Raw genomic sequence first — 18681 nt, forward strand, 5'->3', positions numbered from 1 at the left:
TCTATTATCGAGGAACAAAATTCACCTTGGTTCCCAAGCATGCAGCCACCCAAAGTGCGCAACCATAGACTGCATGCATGCGATTTGAGTGGAATTTAAATACAGAGACTGAATAAATTTAGTCATGCATGCTGTACCTATAAAAATTAGGTAATATACAGGTTGTATCTGGTCCCTGTAGCTATGCACAGCTGGGTTTTGGGCTGCATGCATGGGACTCATCATCCCAGAGATGAAAACCCAGCTGTAGCACCCATATAAATAAAATATGCTTGCTGAAATTGTAATTAGAATAGTGTACAGACCTTTGATGGTCTCTATAAACTCCCAGAATTTGGGTTCAGACCTTGCACGCAAGGGGTTTTATCCCAAGGTGGAAGTGAGTAACCTGAAATTTGAGTTTTGCTAGTTGGGTAAGCATTGGACTACATAAATTTAATTCTTTAGGATTGGTTGCCAAAGAATCCAAGACAATCAGAATATCTCCCCCTTCTCAGCATTCTGATTGGCTGACTGTCCAACACAAATAGAAGGAGATTTGTGCAGTTCCTCAATTGATGTTCTTTTAGTGTTTGCATTCAAATCGTGGCCCTCCTTCCCAACTACTTGATTGGTAGGTGAAGCTACTATTATGGAAAGAGGATCATGAGGGGCGATTTCCACAATGGGCGTTCTACCCGAGTGAGAGGCAACTCGGACCAAGTCCACTCTATCTTTAACGTATACTGCACCAGGTACAGAGGCCGACCTGTCCATAGCAGCTTGTTTTTCATCTTCAAGTGTCTTGGATCTACATTCTCCCACCTTATGTCCCAACCTCTTGCAGAAGCCACATCGACTAATGTCATCTTCATACTGGACTTGTTGTTTGAATCCAAAAACTCGCGTTGTATCGGGTTTGAGACGTTCAACTTGAACCTCCTCTATGCGAGATGCATTTTCAGTAGTGTCCATTTCAACTAGTACTCTAGCATAGTGACCCATTAATCCCTGCTTGGTATGGTGATCCAGGGCAACAGGTCTCCCTACAACTTTTGCAATGGATAAGAGAACATTCTCGTGCCAATATTCTAAGGGGAGGTCAGGGAATCGTATCCAGATTAGCTTGGACCAGGTCTGCTTAACATGGATGTTGAAGTCCAGTTTCCAGTGTTGGAAACGAATGAGTTGCGAGCCTATTTTCATAGGGCTTCTTCTCCAGACTGCCACCTTATCCCCTTCACGTTGAAATTGGAAGATAACAAAACCGTTTCCAAGGGGATGCATAGTAACCCTCTGGCTTAGGTTCCATTTGTCTGCGGCCTCCTTTCTTAGAGCATCCAAAGAAAGAGCTCTGAAATTGACCCTTCCAATAAGGGCAAAGCGGAAAGACTGCCTCTTAGATTCGTAATCCCATTGAGGGATTATGATTCTTCTAATCTTCCCTGCTTGAATCGGTTCTGGAAGAGAGTCGATCACAGGCCTTGATGCATTCCCTACCGCTTTAGCATAGGAGCGGTTGGATCTCAGTGCATCTGATTTTACTCCACCCATAGCCATGGTTGCCTGGGGCGCAGGACCTCTATCTAGATCCTCATGAGCCCCACCATCATCATCTGCTTCTTCGCCATTCCTCCTATTCTCTGGCATCATCATCTCTCCCGTCACTTCACCCGTTAAACATAGCCATTGATGTAGCTGCTGCGTTGGAATATCTTCATTTTGATTGCGAAACACCTATCATTCATTGTGATCTCGATAATAGTAGAATATATTAGATTTACATATTATTTAGCTGGATATGTCTTGAATTAATAATTAAAAAATTATAAAATTTGGTAAAAAATCAGCTCTGGATTCCCGGATGTCCAGTCATTCCAGCCCCAGTGAATCAAATAAAATGTTGACTTTTTTTTTTTGCTTAAAGATAATTTTATTAAAAGGTAGAGAAATACAAGAAACAAGGGAACAAAAGGACGAGGCCGAAACTCCTAAGCCAACTTGCAAACTCCACCTTCGGCATGGCCATCAGCAGAGAGAGCAAGCAAAATGCTTAGCAGAATAAAAAACGGTGCCTATCCAAAGCATCAGAAGCAATCTCTGACGCAACATGGTCCGGAAGGGCCACCAAATATTCTGAGAGGCCAAACTTTGACGCCTTTTTTTATTGGTTCGTTCAATAAAAAAATATATTTATTTATTGGTTTTATTTGTCCACTGCTGCAATATAAAGTGTAGTATAGACATTGGATCCAACAATCATCGGAATAAAAATAAAGTGAATATGTTATCACTGAATGTTTCCTTATTTTCTCTACTAGCTTGTCTCCTAGATCCTCTCCATTTCGGTTTTTCGTCTTTGGATTTCTTTTGTTAGAAAGTCTGAAAACTTTGAAAGAGTTGTAGAAATATAACTAGACATTAATTTTAGTAAAGATTCTGTTTAATTTTGTCAATCAAAACCGAAAAACTGTTTCCAAAATTTAATGGAAACGAACAGGTATTACTCCATTTAGCATTTTAGCTAGTAAGCGGTTCAATAATTATGTTGTCCTCTCTCTCTATATATACTCTACCAGTTCTCTATAGTAATACTATCCTCTCTAGTCTCTACTGCTCTTCATCTTTTAGTCTCTCAAGATGATGGATTATGCTCATAGCTTTGGTAAACTTGTTCTGATCACACCTTTCTATATTGGGTTGTTGTCTTCCATAGTAGTTTTAAGTGTTCCAGCCTTGGCTTCAAATACAAGTTGCAATTTTCAGGCAATCTTCAACTTTGGGGACTCAAATACTGATACAGGAGCTGATTCTGCTGCCTTCTCTCTTGTCACCCCACCCTATGGGGAGACCTTTTTTCACATGCCTGCTGGAAGACCTTCAGATGGAAGGCTCACCATTGATTTCATGGGTAGAAATTAAACTTTGTTTCATTATTTGCTAGATTTTTTGTTGAAGGGTGGGGGGGAGGGAACTCCGTCCGCACTACTTACACCCAGGCATAGCTAGGTGTGAACACAAGCTGCTTCTGTATCAATTCCAGGGCCGAACTGAACCAATCTAGACCTGAATCAACTGGGAGTGATCAAGATCCCAATTCAGGTTATTAAACCTTGCCACACCAACCCTATCTCGGTGATACAAAACCACCTCATTAGAGGTGGAGTAGGGCGAGTCTCTATCGAAGCCACCCCATTGCCACTCCTAATATTGGTAGGGAAAACCTTAGACTCAGAATACCCTTCAAACTTGTGATTTTTCGCTTTCAAGCCGTTTAGGTTTGGAGACTGAAATAGGCCATTGCTATGGGCTATGAAGTTAAGAAGTAGTGTTTGGATAGATCAAATAGTATGAGTTATAGGCAATGGGATTAAGCTTTAAGGAGTCCCCCTCCCCCTATTCCCTTTTCTTTTGAGCTAAAAATCTGCAAACAAAGAGATGGCTACATGAATCCTATTTTTGCATCTAATCTATTGTTGTTAATGCAAAGGCAATGGAATAGTTATTGACTTGATCATTGTTGTTAAAATAATGAATATTTTGATCAGCTGAAAGATTCAGATTACCTAACCTCAGTGCGTATCTCGATTCATTGGGAACTAGCTTCATCCACGGTGCTAATTTCGTGGTATCTGGGGCAACAATCAGGCCGTCGGATAAAAGCCGAACTGGGAGAGGACCAAACCCCTTCTACTTGGATGTGCAAGTCTCCCAGTTCCAACGATTCAAATCCAGATTACAGTTAATCAGGAACCGAGGTAATTATTTAATTTGTTAAAAACCCTCTATTGCTATAAACCATGTAGCAGTACCGGTTCATCAAATCCTATTCATCATCTATTTCTAGGTGGAATCTACACAAATTTGTTACCTAAGGAGGAGTTTTTGGGTCAAGCATTGTACACATTTGATATTGGTCAAAATGATATCGGTTTGGGTTTATTCAACAACCAATCTCCAGAGGAAATTAAAGCTGACATTCCCGATGTAATTAGCAAGCTCTCCAAGAATATTCAGGTAATTAATAATATTTGAACCATCTTAATAACCAGGTAAATTCATTATTTCCTAGGCCAGTAGTATTGTAGGTGTGTATCTGTTGCTGAGGTTCTTAAGTTTTCATTAGTCACAATATGGATTTGTATATTGTGTTGCAACTGGGCCACCCAGCCCATGAGCAAATGGCTTGTGAACTATATTAGGTTAAACCCAAACTGAATTGTTTAATAAATGGTTTTAGATAATGAAATCAAGATTGTTAATTTTAATTTTTTAATTTTTTATTCAAATGCCTTTTTTCCCTTTTAATTTTTTACTTAAATGGATGTAAACTTAACATTGAATGACTTAACTTACTATGTCTCCATTTATTGGTTTTAATTAGTTTGTCATCAGTTTAAAGGGTTCAGTTCGGTTTAAACCATTCAACTAAATGATCTCAATTTTGAAACCAACATTAGACCACTTAAATGATTTCATGATTTCTATGTCAATGGCTTGGTTCGGTTTCAATAAATGGTTTTTAGTTTGATTTTATGCCCGTATGGATGCATGTGGTTCTAATTTGCAGGTAGTGTATGATTTAGGAAGGAGAGAGAGAGAGAGAGAGAGAGAGGGAGAGAGAGATGATTGACACATTTGTGATTCTTCTTGTAGGATTTGAGCAACCACTTGTAGCTTGTTGTGGCTTTGGAGGCAAATATAACTTCAGCAATACCGCACGGTGTGGGCAAACAGTAGTTGTGGATGGAAAACCAACATTCATAGGTTCTTGCGCAAACCCTTCTGTTAGAGTTAACTGGGATGGAAGCCATTTAACTGACGCAGCTAATAAATTTATTGTCGACCAAATTGCCACTGGAAAATTTTCAGACCCACCAGTCTCTTTACAAAACGCATGCAATAGGGATGAGTCTTTTGCATAATCACATTACCCTAGATAGCTAGAGTTTGATCTATCTATTGTTTGTAATATTTACTGATAATTTGTCATGAAATAATAAAGTCTTTTATTTTTACCCTTTAATTAATTCAAGGAAAAAAAAAAAACTCTTAAGCGATTTATGAAGGGATGAAGTTGACTTTGAGAAAGAAAGATGTTCTTAGTCGTCCATTTGAAACATCACTGAAATAGCCATTTTCCTGTCATGGAGTTGTAGCTTTCATTCCATTTCTGGATCCTTGTTTATCAAGGGAGCTTAGGCTGCTGCTTCTAGTTTAGTTTCAAGCTCCAGACCAACACTTCTTGTGATTCACCTCCCTAAAACAATGCGTTAACCTCAAACTAATAGATTCGAGAAAGGGATTGAATAATCTCCATTGTTGAAGAAACTCCCAAGGAATAGATTTCCTAAGGACAACCTCCACCACTGCCTGTGAATCACATGCCACCCATAGCCTCTCCTCACCCATCTCCTTTACATACTTTAGACCAATAAATAGTGGGGAGAATTCTGCTTAATAATTTGTCATATTTCCAAGCGGGATAGCATAACTAAATAACACTAATCCAAAACAATTACGAACCACTCCACGAACCCCTGACAAACCTGGATTTCTTAGAGAACACCCATCTATATTCAACTTGATCCATCCAACAATAGGTCTAGTCCACTTCAGCTCCTCAATTGCAAGTGATGCAGAGGTAAATTTTACCTTAAAATTTAGGCTTCTAGACAGAAGGAAATTGATCATTGACCACGAGAGAAGTGCCCTCACATGAGATGACTCCCTAATATTACTCAGGGCCGCCTTCAAAATTAGACCAGATAGATGCCCGTTCTCATCATATCGTCTTCTATTTCGTTCATACCAAATAGGATAGGAAATAAGTAAAAATTCAGCCAGCCACGCCTCTTTTAAAGGGACTGAGCTTGCCATGGAGGACCACCATTGAGCTAGCTCAGTGAGAGAACTCAGTTGAGGCCATCCAACATTAAAAATATGGAAGAAATTGAACCCGACCTTACAAGCAATTGGACACTCCCAAAGTCCAATCTTGTCACAGCACTGGTTCTACATGCAAAAAAATGATGCAATGCATGCCTAAACAAATTATATGATGCTCATGATCCGATTTTAGCAAACAGTACCTAGCAAACAATTACTAAGTCCAGGATAGGGTATCAGTGCTATTACAACATAAATCGTATCCTTAGTCCTAGAAAACCCATCAGTCACCCCGCAAACCCCTAATGTGTGACCCCACCCTATAGCCTCTATCCTTGAAAATTCATCAGCCCCCCAAGCTGTAGAATAGTCACGGTCTCAAAAATCCCCTCGGTCACCCTTGCTGTGGGGCAGCGACAGTCTCGAAAAACCTACTGGTCACTCGTGCTGCATCACAAACATACCATCCCTGGGATTAGCCAGTACCTAACCCCTACTAGTAAGGGATTTAGAACCAGGGTCTATGAATCCTAACTAGATGCAATCTACATTTTTTCGCTAAAAAGTCATGTATATTAAAGGAAGAAAAAGAGGAAAAAAGAAATATAGTACATCAGATGAGAGAGTGAGAAATACCCAACACTCACAATAAGAAGAGAGGGAGAAGCATAAATTCCACCTTCGGCATTGCCATCAGCAGAATTACGCAACTACCCAACTCCACCAAAACAAAAAATCTGGAAAAAATTCCTACGTGAATCTGAACATAGGCCGACCCGATGCATCCATGTCTAATTCCATCTGGACCAGAGTTGGCCAAATTGAAATCGGCTCTAACACTTCAAAACGGGCGGCTGACTTTGACAAAAAATCTGCCATTGAATTTGCTTCCCTATAGCAATGGGTTATTTTCCATTCCACATCCTCCAAATAAGAAATACAATTTATCCATTTTTGCCGAGCTATCCATGGACTTTGCCTCTTCTGAAAAATAGTCACAAGTGCAACTGAATCACATTCTATCCATAGCTGTTTCACATTGTGCTGCTTAGATAATTCAATCCCTATCATAATGTGTATACTATCATCATTCATCACACACCATACATACACACATCCTCTGACCTCTAGGCCCAAGGTACCGGAAAGAATCTCGGCCACACTGTGCCCCAGACCGTCAATACCACAGTTACAATTATAGACCTCATCCATAGAATCACAATAACTTAACTCACTTACCTCTGCAGTTCAAAACCATTCTTCAGCCTCATCCTTCCATATTCACAAGTTAGCAATAATAATAGCACAAGGTAAATAAGTCCATAATATCAAACAACATGCATAGCAGCAATATGACATGTCATTCATGCACACAGTTCATGCAAAAATACAAATAATGCATAAACACTCCATAAAATAAAGTCAAACACCCATTCACCTCAAAAACCAAATCACATGTGCGATAGGATTCCTGCAATCAACTTTGTATTCTCGCCCGATTGTTTTAAGTTCCTAAACCAATGTGTATCATTTTTTTTAAGCATTTATACACCCAATATGACTATGTATAGGTTCACTACTAAAACCAAAAATGACTCTCAACAGCACATGCTCAATCTTAATTTGAAGTCTCGGAAAAGCCCTCGAACTACCCCTACCCATAGGGCTAATTTGGGTAAACAAGGTAGGGAACATAACCCACAAGGGCAGGTACTGTCAAGTAAAATTGGGGCTGATTTGGGCTTAACACCCCAACCAGTGGGAGACAACCAGCTGGCCGTTTGCCCAACTGGTGCGTCGATTTCTGCAGCATTTCTTCACTCCCAAAGGCTGTTCTATAGATTTCCTTGGGTTGGGCAGCTCATGGCTGATAGGTATTGACCATGGCAACATGGGGAAGGTTTCCTAAGGCCTCTAGGGTCCTTTTACATCCCCTAAAACTCCTAATTACATGAATTAAAATTCTTCCCTAATGAATTCCCTAATTTTCTTCCATGGGATAGTAGATTCAGGTCTAGGAACCCATTCCTGAACCTGCGGAGCTCAAACCCAATTTATGGGTAGCAGTAGGGTTATGCTATAGGTCTGAAAACTACCAATTACACAATTTCAGCACAGGAAAATTCTGCAAAATTAAATTTATATAGTCCCTATGCTTACCCAACTAGCAAAACTCAAATTTCATGTCACTAACTTCCACTTTGGGATAAAACCCATTGCATACAAGCTCTGAACCCAAATTCTGTGAGGTTATAGAGACCATCAAAGGTCTGTACACTATTTCTAATTACAATTTCAGCAAGCATATTTTATATATATGGGTGCTACAGCTGTGTTTCCATCTCTGGGATGATGAACCCCATGCATGCAGCCTAAAACCCAGCTGTGCATAACTACTTAGACCACATACAACCTGGATATTACCTAATTTTTACAGGTACAACATGCATGACTAAAGTTATTCAGTCTCTGTATTTAAATTCCACTCAAATCCCATGCGTGCAGTCCATGGTTGCAGACTTTGGGTGGCTGCATGCTTGGGAACCAAGCTGAATTGTGTTCCTACAAAATAGAAATACTGTACAACAATTAAGGTTGAAGAATTTTACCTTCTAATATGTGTACAACAACAATTATATAACAGAAGGGCAGTAGGAGAGGGACAACTGCTCCCTTCTCTCCTTCTATTTCTTCTTCTTCTTCTTCCTTTTTCTTTCTTTTTCTTCTTCTTCTTCCCTTTGCTGCTGTTCCACTGAATTTGCAGCAGCAAATAAGGTGAAACAGTGATGGTGGCTTGCTATATAATTCAGCCAAAGGGTCCTTAGGGCCCGTTTGGATGAACACCCTAAAAAACATAAAATTAAAACTAATTAAAATTAATTTTTTATTAATAGACCCCACCAATATTGACTTATTAGGTTGGATTTGGTCAGTATCATGACCTCTACATGTTAGGTAAGTGCGAGGCTCGGGGGTGTAGGGATGTGAGCCCCACAAGAAAAACCCAATTTTCCTGTATTCTACCAGCCGAACTGACTAGCCGGTTGGCAGCAGAGTATCCCACTGGTTTACCCATTTTAATCTCATTTGTTGTCCTAACTTTTGGGTTCTTAAGTCCATCTAATGTAAGACTGGTCCCACTCATATATTGGCTATTTTATGTACCTTCCTTGGCCAATAAATCAATCAAATTCCCTCTCTCTTACTACTATATATATCCATAGTAGAGCAACCTACTCTCTTATGCCAACTAGGCTATAAGATGAAGGTAAGTTGCTTCCAGTTTAGGGTGTTACATGCCTTGCTCGAGCTCCAAAGATGTTTCCTAAGCTCAAAGATTAGCTCAAAATGGGTTAAGGGTTTCGGACAAAAATTTCATGGAAATCACCACAAAATACACATGACAGATCAATGTTCATCTATTTACCTAAAACATCTCTGATCGGGATACCATTAAGATCTCTCCGAAAGAAAATTTTAAATTTAGGATGGATATGAAGTTTCCAAAAAAAATTCACCACATGGGAGTGAAAGTAAAAAGAGAATGGCTCCAAGGGGTCATCTCCCCAAAAAGGTCCTGTAAGAAGTGAAGATTGGAAGGTAATTAAGAAGATAACAAACTCACACATTTAAGATTAGAGGGTAAACAAGAAGATACAAGTTCATACATTCCATTGGTTATCAAAACTCTCGATTTTCCTTGTGAGAACATAAGCATCCAAGCTTAAATGAAAGGTGGGAAGTCCCTCTACAAATAAAACGCCCCGCCCCCATTAAGCTTGCAAAATATTGTCCTCTTTGGCCAATGGGCCTCAAACCTTAAAAACACTTTGTAACATGTTAAGGAGACTAGAGGTTACCAACTAGTGTAGTAATCTCTCCCTAGGCGATGTGGGACTAAAGTTTGCACACGCTCACCGATCTCCCAAGCTGCCTTGTACTTGCCATACTCTTGATGGAGACACCTCATCGATCTCCTAGGTGGGTCCGGTACTTGCCTTATTCTTTGGTGTCACAATCTTCCCCCTTTTGTCACAACGTCCCCGTTGTAGCCTCACACGCTATCGGGGTTTCCTTTAATATCATTTATAATGCCTCGGCCCCATTAACCTTGCACAGTATTCCCCTCCTTGGCCCATGGGCCTCAAGGCTTTAAAACGCATTGTGCCATGTTAAAGAGGCTAAAGGTTATCAACTTGCCCAGTAATCTCTCCCTAGGTGATGTGGGACTAAAGTTTGCACACCCACACTCCCAAACCCCTTGATACTTGCCGTATTCTTGGTGGTGACATTGCAATGATCTCCCAAGTGGGTCCAGTATTTTTCATATCCTTGGGTGTCTAAACAAATCCCACTAATCATATAAGGTCATCGGACCCGAGGAGTACAACACTTTCTGGGCTATTACCGGTAGATACCGAACGGTAGATCTATTATCATCCGATGACCATCTACCAGTTGATGGTTGGATTGAATTAAGCCTCTGTTTAGGTCACCTATAGATCAGACACCTTCTGGTGACATCTACTGGTGGTGTTTCTGAAGCGAAATTGGATTGGACTCTATGTCTGTCATCGGTAGGACCACTGGTAGATCATACATCCATCAGTGGACAATACTAAACTGTCTTTAAGGAAGTTTAAGGGGTTTTTAAATGAGCCTTTAAGGGGTTTTTTAATGGGCCTTTTGAAACCTTTAGACAACACTTACCCTTGTAACTAAGATACAAACATTCTCCTTTTGGTGAGGTTGAGTGGAGCACATTTCGGGCATTCTTTGATGGAAATTTCTTCTCCAAGTGAACAGACAAAGTGATGGGTGGTATGATTTCTTTTGAAGTGATGTTAAATTTTAAAACTAATGTATGCCATTTCACTCATGTGTTTTAAATTATAATCTCATGTATGCTTTACTTTCAAATATATCAAATGTTTGAGTATGAATTGTGGATGTAATGTGATTATGAATGGGTGGGATCTGGTGTGGCTGAGGGAAATACTGGTATTGTGATCGCCACGTGTTGTATAATGCATTTTGTGTGTATTATAGCTTAGATTGGGCATGGGTTGTGGTGTGGTTATTGGTAATTCCAGTGTAATAATGCCATACTAACTGTTTTATGCTAGAGTTAGGCTTGGGCATGGGATGCTGTGTTGCCCATGGTGATGCTGGCACCATATTTACAATTTTACAAGAATTTTCTGAATGGAATAAGTTGGGAAATTTCACACTGTTACAGGGAAGTTAACGTTGCTGCAGATAAGCTAGCAAAGCATGGAGCAAAATCAAAAAGTTCTACCTCATGGCTAATAGGTCCTTCATTTGTTTTATCTGATGTTAGCTGGGATTTTTAGAGAAGACCCAGATTTCAGTTTACATAGTCATTGTTATTGGGCTAAAAATCTTCTGATGGCCATTCAGAAGGTGGACTTTTAGTTCAATGATTTTCGTTTCTATTGTATCTTCTTTGATTATTAATGATATTCTTTACTGATAGCAAAAAAAAAAAAAAAAATTATCATTGCTAAAGACATGTATATTATTGTGGTTAACAATCTATATCCTATGCTACGACCCTTTGTCAATAGGGTGCAATGTTAGATAAACCAATATGGTAGGTTCGATCAGACTTTTTGGGAAGCAACTTTTGTGGTACTATGTGATTGTTGCTAGAGGTAGAAACTAGCCCAGTTTTGTGGCTATTACACCCCGCTTCTATTAGGAAAGCTCCAGTCAAGGTTAAAGGTATCGGGTTTTGACCCTTTAGGAGACCGAAATTTTGGTCAAAACCTGAGAAATTTCAAGGAAACCAGGGAATTTTTCCCGATTTAGTGGAAACTTAGGTTTCGACCACCAAACTATGTTTTTTTTTTTTTTTTTTTTCCTGATTTTTTGTGTACATCATATTTTAGACATTTATAACACGTTCACATCATTAGTTTCATAAAAAAACATATAAAGTCATACTTGTGTGGTGAACCAAAGGTTCGGTAATCATTACGCTGAGTTGTTGAATGAAATATGTTATAGGTAAATGCATTTTCAAAAACAGAAAAAATGCATTAACATGCAAAAAAATATTCGGTCACTGTGAATGCATAGATCGGGTCCTCCTAAGTAATATATAAAATATTTACATAATTTTACTCTATTTACAAGTATATTCTATAAAAAAAAAATAGTTTTTGGGGAAGTTGGAACTTACCTTTTTGGTCCAAGCTGTCTTTCTTATGTAGATGAAGCAAGAACCACCATTTGATTCAACTTTGTTAAGAAAAAAGTGGTAATCTCCATTATTTCCCCAATTTTCCCACTCCTAGGAGACAAAACTATGTAGGGAGAGTCGAATTCTACTAAAGAAGGCTTGGGTTACTTTTCAAAGTAACTTATATAGGACCTGGTTCAAGTCAAACTAGTTGGTTTGGTTGAAATTTCCCATGTTTTAGTTGAAACATGGGAAATTTCGTCGAAACATGATCGAAACCCATGACTTTTAAAAGTCACAGGACATATTGTTTCGACCCTTGGGGATACAATTGAAACCTGTGAAATTTCGTAAGTTTCGACCGATTTCTTGAACCATGCCTCCAGTGTGACTTGGACACTTACCAGTCCTATATCTCTACTAGGATCTCAAATTGTACTATCTTAACAATCTCAACCATCAAATGGATGAGGTCACCTTGTCGCAGACCACGCTTCACACCAAAAATCCCCTGAGGGCCTCCATTCACCAATATAGAAATTTTTGTAGATGCAAAAATTTGCTCAAGCCAGTTGATCCATTTGTCAAAGAAGCCAAATCTGTGCAGGACCTGGAAGACAAACGACCAAGAGATTGTGTCATATGCCTTCCTTATATCAATCTTCATCTTAAGGCCAACCCCTCTAGTTACAAAAAACATTAGGTTGGCCAACTCAGAAGCCACGCTAATGTTGTTATGAATCATCTTCCCCTTCTGGAATGCTCCCTGCTCATTTGAAATCAATCTAGGGAGGAGAATCTCCAGTCTCAGCACCATCACTTTGGAAATTAATTTGTAGAAAAAATTTCCCATGCACTAGGGTCTGAATTTATCCAGATAGTCGGCTCCATCAACTTTGGGATTAAGACAAGGAAATTGTAGTTTACCCCATTAGGCATAGAGCAAGTACTAAAAAATTGCCTTACCACGTTGCACACCACCATCTCAACCACTACCCGGCACATCCAAAAAAAGCCTCCATAGAAACCATCGGGGCCAGGGGAGTTGCTTAGGTCCAACTCCCATACCGCCCTCCTTATTTCATCGTTCCCAGGGAGCGAATCCAAGCTATAGCAATCAGCCTGATCAAGGACCCTTGGGATGCAGTCCAGAAGCTCCACATGATTCACTTTTGGGGTAGCTCTATGAAACTTTCATAGAAGTCAACAATGAAATCTCCCAACTGCTACTGCCCTTCCACAATATCCCCATCCTGCTTCTTTAGAGCTCTGATCATATTCTTATTTCTTCTCATCTTGACTGAAAGGTGGAAGAATTTGGAGTTTCTATAGCCAAATTTCAATCATTTTATTCTAGCCTTTTCTGCCCAGAAGCATTCATGGTACTCCAAGGCCTTGACCATGGTCGTCTTCACATCAACCTCTAAGGAAAAAAAATAGTCACTCATCCCTTCTCTCTCTATCTGCTCCTGAACCTGAGAGAGAGCAGTCTTTGCACATTCCAGTGCTCTATAAATGTGAAGAAAGGAAGAACGTGCCCAAGACTTCAAAACCCCTTTTAGGCATTTTAGTTTTTTCATAAGAACAAAAATTGGGGACCCGTAGATCCATTTAGACCAGGAGGATGCCACCACCCTGTCAAAATCTTTATGCTTCATCCAAAATTGATGAAATTTGAAGGGGCAATTAGGAGGGTGCTGACTAATCACAGAGGATACCAGTAGAAGGGTATGATTAGAAGAAAATCTTGGCATAACCTTCTACGAGCAATCTTAAAATCTTGCCAGCCACTCTTCATTGTAAAAACTCCAATCAAGCACTTCACAGACATTCCCTACTCTCCTATTGTTGCTCTAAGTGAACTTTCTCCCAATCGAAGGCTTCTGGGTCATGAACCATAGCACTGAATTCTGCTGCTGAGCCCAAACTGAGAGATCCAGGCCCTCTTTTTTCATTTGCTTGGAGGGTGGCATTAAAGTCACCAATCAAAGTCCACAGAGTTGGAGAAAGAGGGGAATCTATGACAAATTTCTGCCAAAGATTCCTTCTCTCCGCTCTGAAACTACTCGCATGAACAAAGGAAACTTGAACCTGGCGGAGATCCCGAGTCAAAGAGATCGTGATATATTGCTCCGAATATGAGACAACCATAGGAACACACAAATTTCTCTTCCACATAATCCACATATTAGAAATTCTACCATCTCTATTATTATAGATAAAACAATTATAAAACCCAATTTATTAAAAAATAAATTAGGGAAATCACTTACAGGCACCATTGGTTCTAAAATACACAGAAGGTCTAGATCCTTTTGCTTGATCAAATCCTTCAAGGCACACCTACCTACCACCTTCTTAATACCTCTGATATTCCAAAAGAGTATCTACATAAGATCACTTTTTGGAAACAGTCAAACAGTTAGATTTGGAGGTCTGCCCCATCACTGCGACATTCTTTCCCTTCCTTTTATCAATGTCCTCTGCCTTGACTAGGACATTGTCGAACTCTGCTACTTCCTGGTGTTGGATGATCACCCTCCCACCCCTAATGTGAGAGGGGGATAGACCTGAGACTACGTGTTCCTCACCACCCCAGTCCTGACCACACCAACTTTTACTGCCTCTTGATTGGTGTCGACCCCTGCACAGATCAGCGTACAACACTCTGTTCTTTCGAAGGCACAGAGTGCGAGCGATCTAAGCCAAATCCACTTCATTCATTTTTGATTCCCTAACATTAGTGTCCTCCACCATTTCTTCCTTGTCCTGTGTAGAAGCAAGGGATTCCTCCTCTGAAGAGGAGACTTTAGATCTGCCTGGGTCCGAACCGGATCCATACCCGCTGCCAAGTGGATTATCCACCATGACAGGTTTGTGCCGTGGGGCACTGGCAAAATCACTTTAATATTCCTTGATTGGCATTTCCAAAAATAGGGGATTCTCTTACCACAGTCTGAATATTCCTATGAAAGGAAGATTCCATAATAGGGCCACCAGAGTGGGCGGGCACTCCACCACCCTCTTCCGCCTGAAATCAATCAGCAATGGGGAAGCTGCCACCATCCTCCATCACTGGCTCCCTTCTCTCTTTGTTCTTCTTAACATGGCATTGGTCGACAGAGTGTCCAAGTGTTTTGCAAGAAAACCACCTAGCAATGTCATCTTCATAAGTGATTCACTGCTTGAAGAAGAAAAAAGAATCCTTCCCCGGCTGCCTTCTTTCTACCTGGATTTCCTCCACCCTGTTGCCGCCCAGTTCAATTGCGTTGAGAACTCGAGCATAGTTCCCCATTGCAGCATTCATTGTACGACGATCAATCTCCACCGGTCTACTTGAGGCTTTAGCCATCGATAATAGAATTTTTTTCATGCCAGTACTCCATTGGCAATTTTGGATATCTAATCCAGACTAGCTTTGTTTTGATGTGCTCTTCATGAATACTAAATTCTGGGTGCCGTTGCTGAAACCTTATGATCTGGCACTTAACATTCACAGGCCCTCGTTTCCACACTAAGGTCATATCTCCTTCCATCTCAAATCGGAAAAGAATATATCCTTTCCCTAGGGGTGCCAAGGTCACCTTACCTTTCAGCTTCCAAGTGGTCTTTGCCTCAGTCCTCACATCTTCCATTGAGACATACCAAATATTTACTCTGCCGATTAGAGCATAAGAGAAAGTTTGGAGTTTCTCTTCGCAAGCCTCCTAGGGTATTATGATCTTTGTGAAGGATTATCATGTTCTTAGACTTTCAATTATGGTAGTTCGATTTTTGTTTGTTGCTATTCTTAAAGTCTTGACTGAAAATTTGATATTCATGTTTTTCATGTTCACACCTTTGTATGCAAATACTAAACTAGTTGCAGCAAAGTCGCTCCGTCTTCTCAATGGCACACAAAAATTGACTATAGTTAAACTTTCTTTGTAGGTCATCATTGCTTGTACGCTTGAATGTCGGCATCTTTTTTTATTTATTTTATAAGAATGGCTATATAAACAGGAGGTCTGTTGGTAATACTATGAGATATCAAGACACTGGAGATCAAGACATAGGTTTGAATGTTGAGATTGAGCCTCGGGTCATATGAATTTTAATTCAGAGGCCAAGGCTTATAAATTCTACAATTCCATTGGGAAAGGATGGGTTTTTAGTGGGAGTATGCATATTGGAGAAGAATTGATAAGTTAATCTTAACTTCGAAGAAATTCATATGTAGTAAATATGGTTTGAGAAAAAAGACAAATGAGATATTTTTACAAAGATACCAAAAAAAAAAAAAGATTTTTTGGGAAGTTGGGACTTACCTTTTTGGTCCAAGTTGTCTTTCTTATGTAGATGAAGTAAGAACCACCCTTTGATTCAACTTTGTTAGGCAAAAAATGGAAATCTCCACTGTTTCCCTAAGTTTCCACTCCTAGGAGAAAAAATTAAGAAGAGAGGGTCGAATTCTGCTAAAGAAGCCTTGGGTTTCTTTTCAAAGTAACTTATATAGGACCTGGTTCAAGTCGAACTAGTTGGTTTGGTCGAAATTTCCCATGCTTTAGTCGAAACATGGGAAATTTCATCGAAATATGTCGATACATGGTCGAAAGCTGTGACTTTTAAAAGTCATAGGACATATCGTTTCAACCCTCGGGGATACGGTTTCGCAGGTTTCAATCAAGTTCTTGAACCATGCCTCCAGTGTGACTTGGACACTTGCCAGTCCTATATCTCTACTAGGATCTCGAATTGTAGTATCTTAACAATCCCAACCATCAAATGGATCCAAATTAAAATCATTATAGTGGAATTATTACAAAGATCAACTTATTATTGTGGAGATCAAAATGATAATCTTGTATTTTAACACGTTTATCACAAGCGGGTCATAAGACATATCCATATTGTATCACAAAAATTACTAACAACATCAAAATGTCCAAAATAATGATAACGGGTAGCATCATCCTTGACTGATGTTGTAATATAGGCACAACTATCAGATTCTTAATTTGAATCATTCTCCTCAGGCGCTTGTGTCCACCAATCCCTGCCGTAATACGTCATAGAAGAGGATGTGTAACTGCTTATAGGTACCACAGTACTTACATTATCATCTAACAAAAAACACACACATGGTGCGAGCCATAACTAGCTCAGTAATGGATGGCGTTAATGAAAGCAGTCATATATAATCCACGATGCAAGATGATGCAATTCATTTTATTATTGACCAATTCACATACAACTAAGTTGAATTCATGCTACTACGACACATTACTCAGTATACGTGGTCTAGGATGCGCCCTCAGTTACCCAACAAACCATTGATAACCCCTACTGGCAGCCACATCACGATAATCACCATCGGGCATGCCAAGCTAGTTTTCTCCTCTAATAGCAATCACATCGTACCACAAAAATGGCACTCCAAAAGGGTCCATCGAACTTACCATAATAGGTTATCCAACACCTCACCCCTTTTGGCAAGGGATCGTAACATAGTGTAATTATAATTAGCTAGCCACAATAATATACATGTATTTCATATTGATACAATTATTACGCATATGTAGTACCAAAATTTTCATCGGCCACATTGTATTACATGCCCACACTTGGTCTAGCATACATACAATTTGTATGGCCATAAAATATTAGTATTCGCATCGGCAACAGTGCATTCCATATCCAAACCAGCCACATTCATAATGCAATCAACACTGCAGCTATTATGACACAAGAATTCATTGCGGCCACATCAAATCCCATGCATATGCATACAACAATCAAAATAACACAATTTATACAGTTCAATATGGCATACATGTTAAATTAATCATAAAACACATGCTTGTAATGGCTATAAAAGACTTTAAATTAAGTTCAACCACCACTCACCTTATTTGTAGACCGGATGAGTTAAATTCCTAAGTAGAGATGCCTGAATCAAACCTTGCTAGACTTCATCGGATGTGAATATATCTATCTTAGTTACAATGGAGCGTTTAAATGTGCCAAGTGGTGTCTAAGATGGTTCCCTTAAAGGTCCCCCAAAATCCCCAAAATATGCCATAAGAGCAGTTCAGTATGGTCCACCAATAGGTGTGTCCTACCGATGGGCGCTACTAGTGAGATGGGCAGATGCCCATTAGGTCTCAGACACCACCGATTGATGGCCACCGGTACATGTCTATTCTTACTGGCTGTGTCAACCTGTGACATGGATAGTAGTTGTTTTCGAGCAAAGAACTCACTGGTTGGTAGTGGTCCTACCAATGGCCATCTATTGATGGAAAACTTAAAAAGTGCTGAACACTTTGGGGCTTTGCCACCTTGGTTTAATTGTCAAGATTTGTTTCATAGGGTTTGCAATGGGTCTTCCCACCTTCCATTTAAGTACAGCTGATTGTGTTTTTACAAGCCATTTGGGAGGTGATAAACATATTTATGTGTGAAATCTAGGGTAGTAAAATATGCATTTCACATATATAGAATTGAACTACTTTGGGTTTTATTCTCTTTTTGCAGGTTTTATATTTTCAAGGCCTTAAGGACTATCGGGCACTATATCTTCAATTTTACACATAAAGAAGACCTATTTCTTTTCATGGTTGCAAAGA

At 39.6% G+C, this 18681-nt stretch overlaps 2 protein-coding genes across 2 annotated transcripts in view; one reads left to right on the forward strand and one right to left on the reverse strand.

Moving 5' to 3' along the window:
- Window positions 1-474: 474 nt before the first annotated feature.
- LOC122089521 lies at window positions 475-1635 on the reverse strand. Its single transcript, XM_042659270.1, has one exon. The coding sequence runs from the start codon at window positions 1633-1635 to the stop codon at window positions 475-477; it is 1161 nt and encodes a 386-aa protein (XP_042515204.1).
- Window positions 1636-2622: 987 nt separating this feature from the next.
- Window positions 2623-18681, forward strand: part of LOC122089522 (GDSL esterase/lipase At3g26430-like) — a 72452-nt gene continuing 56393 nt past the window's right edge. The window contains exons 1-3 of the mRNA XM_042659271.1: window positions 2623-2890; window positions 3528-3737; window positions 3827-3996. Of these exons, the coding sequence (XP_042515205.1) occupies window positions 2623-2890; window positions 3528-3737; window positions 3827-3996 (648 nt within the window). The remainder of the gene's footprint in view (window positions 2891-3527; window positions 3738-3826; window positions 3997-18681) is intronic.

Source organism: Macadamia integrifolia, chromosome 9, assembly GCF_013358625.1.
Source record: "Macadamia integrifolia cultivar HAES 741 chromosome 9, SCU_Mint_v3, whole genome shotgun sequence".
In the NCBI taxonomy this organism is placed as follows: Eukaryota; Viridiplantae; Streptophyta; class Magnoliopsida; order Proteales; family Proteaceae; genus Macadamia; species Macadamia integrifolia.

Bases quoted from the DNA above. Each gene is read 5' to 3' on its own strand.
- LOC122089521 (XM_042659270.1), bottom strand. From the start codon at position 1,635: ATGATGATGCCAGAGAATAGGAGGAATGGCGAAGAAGCAGATGATGAT.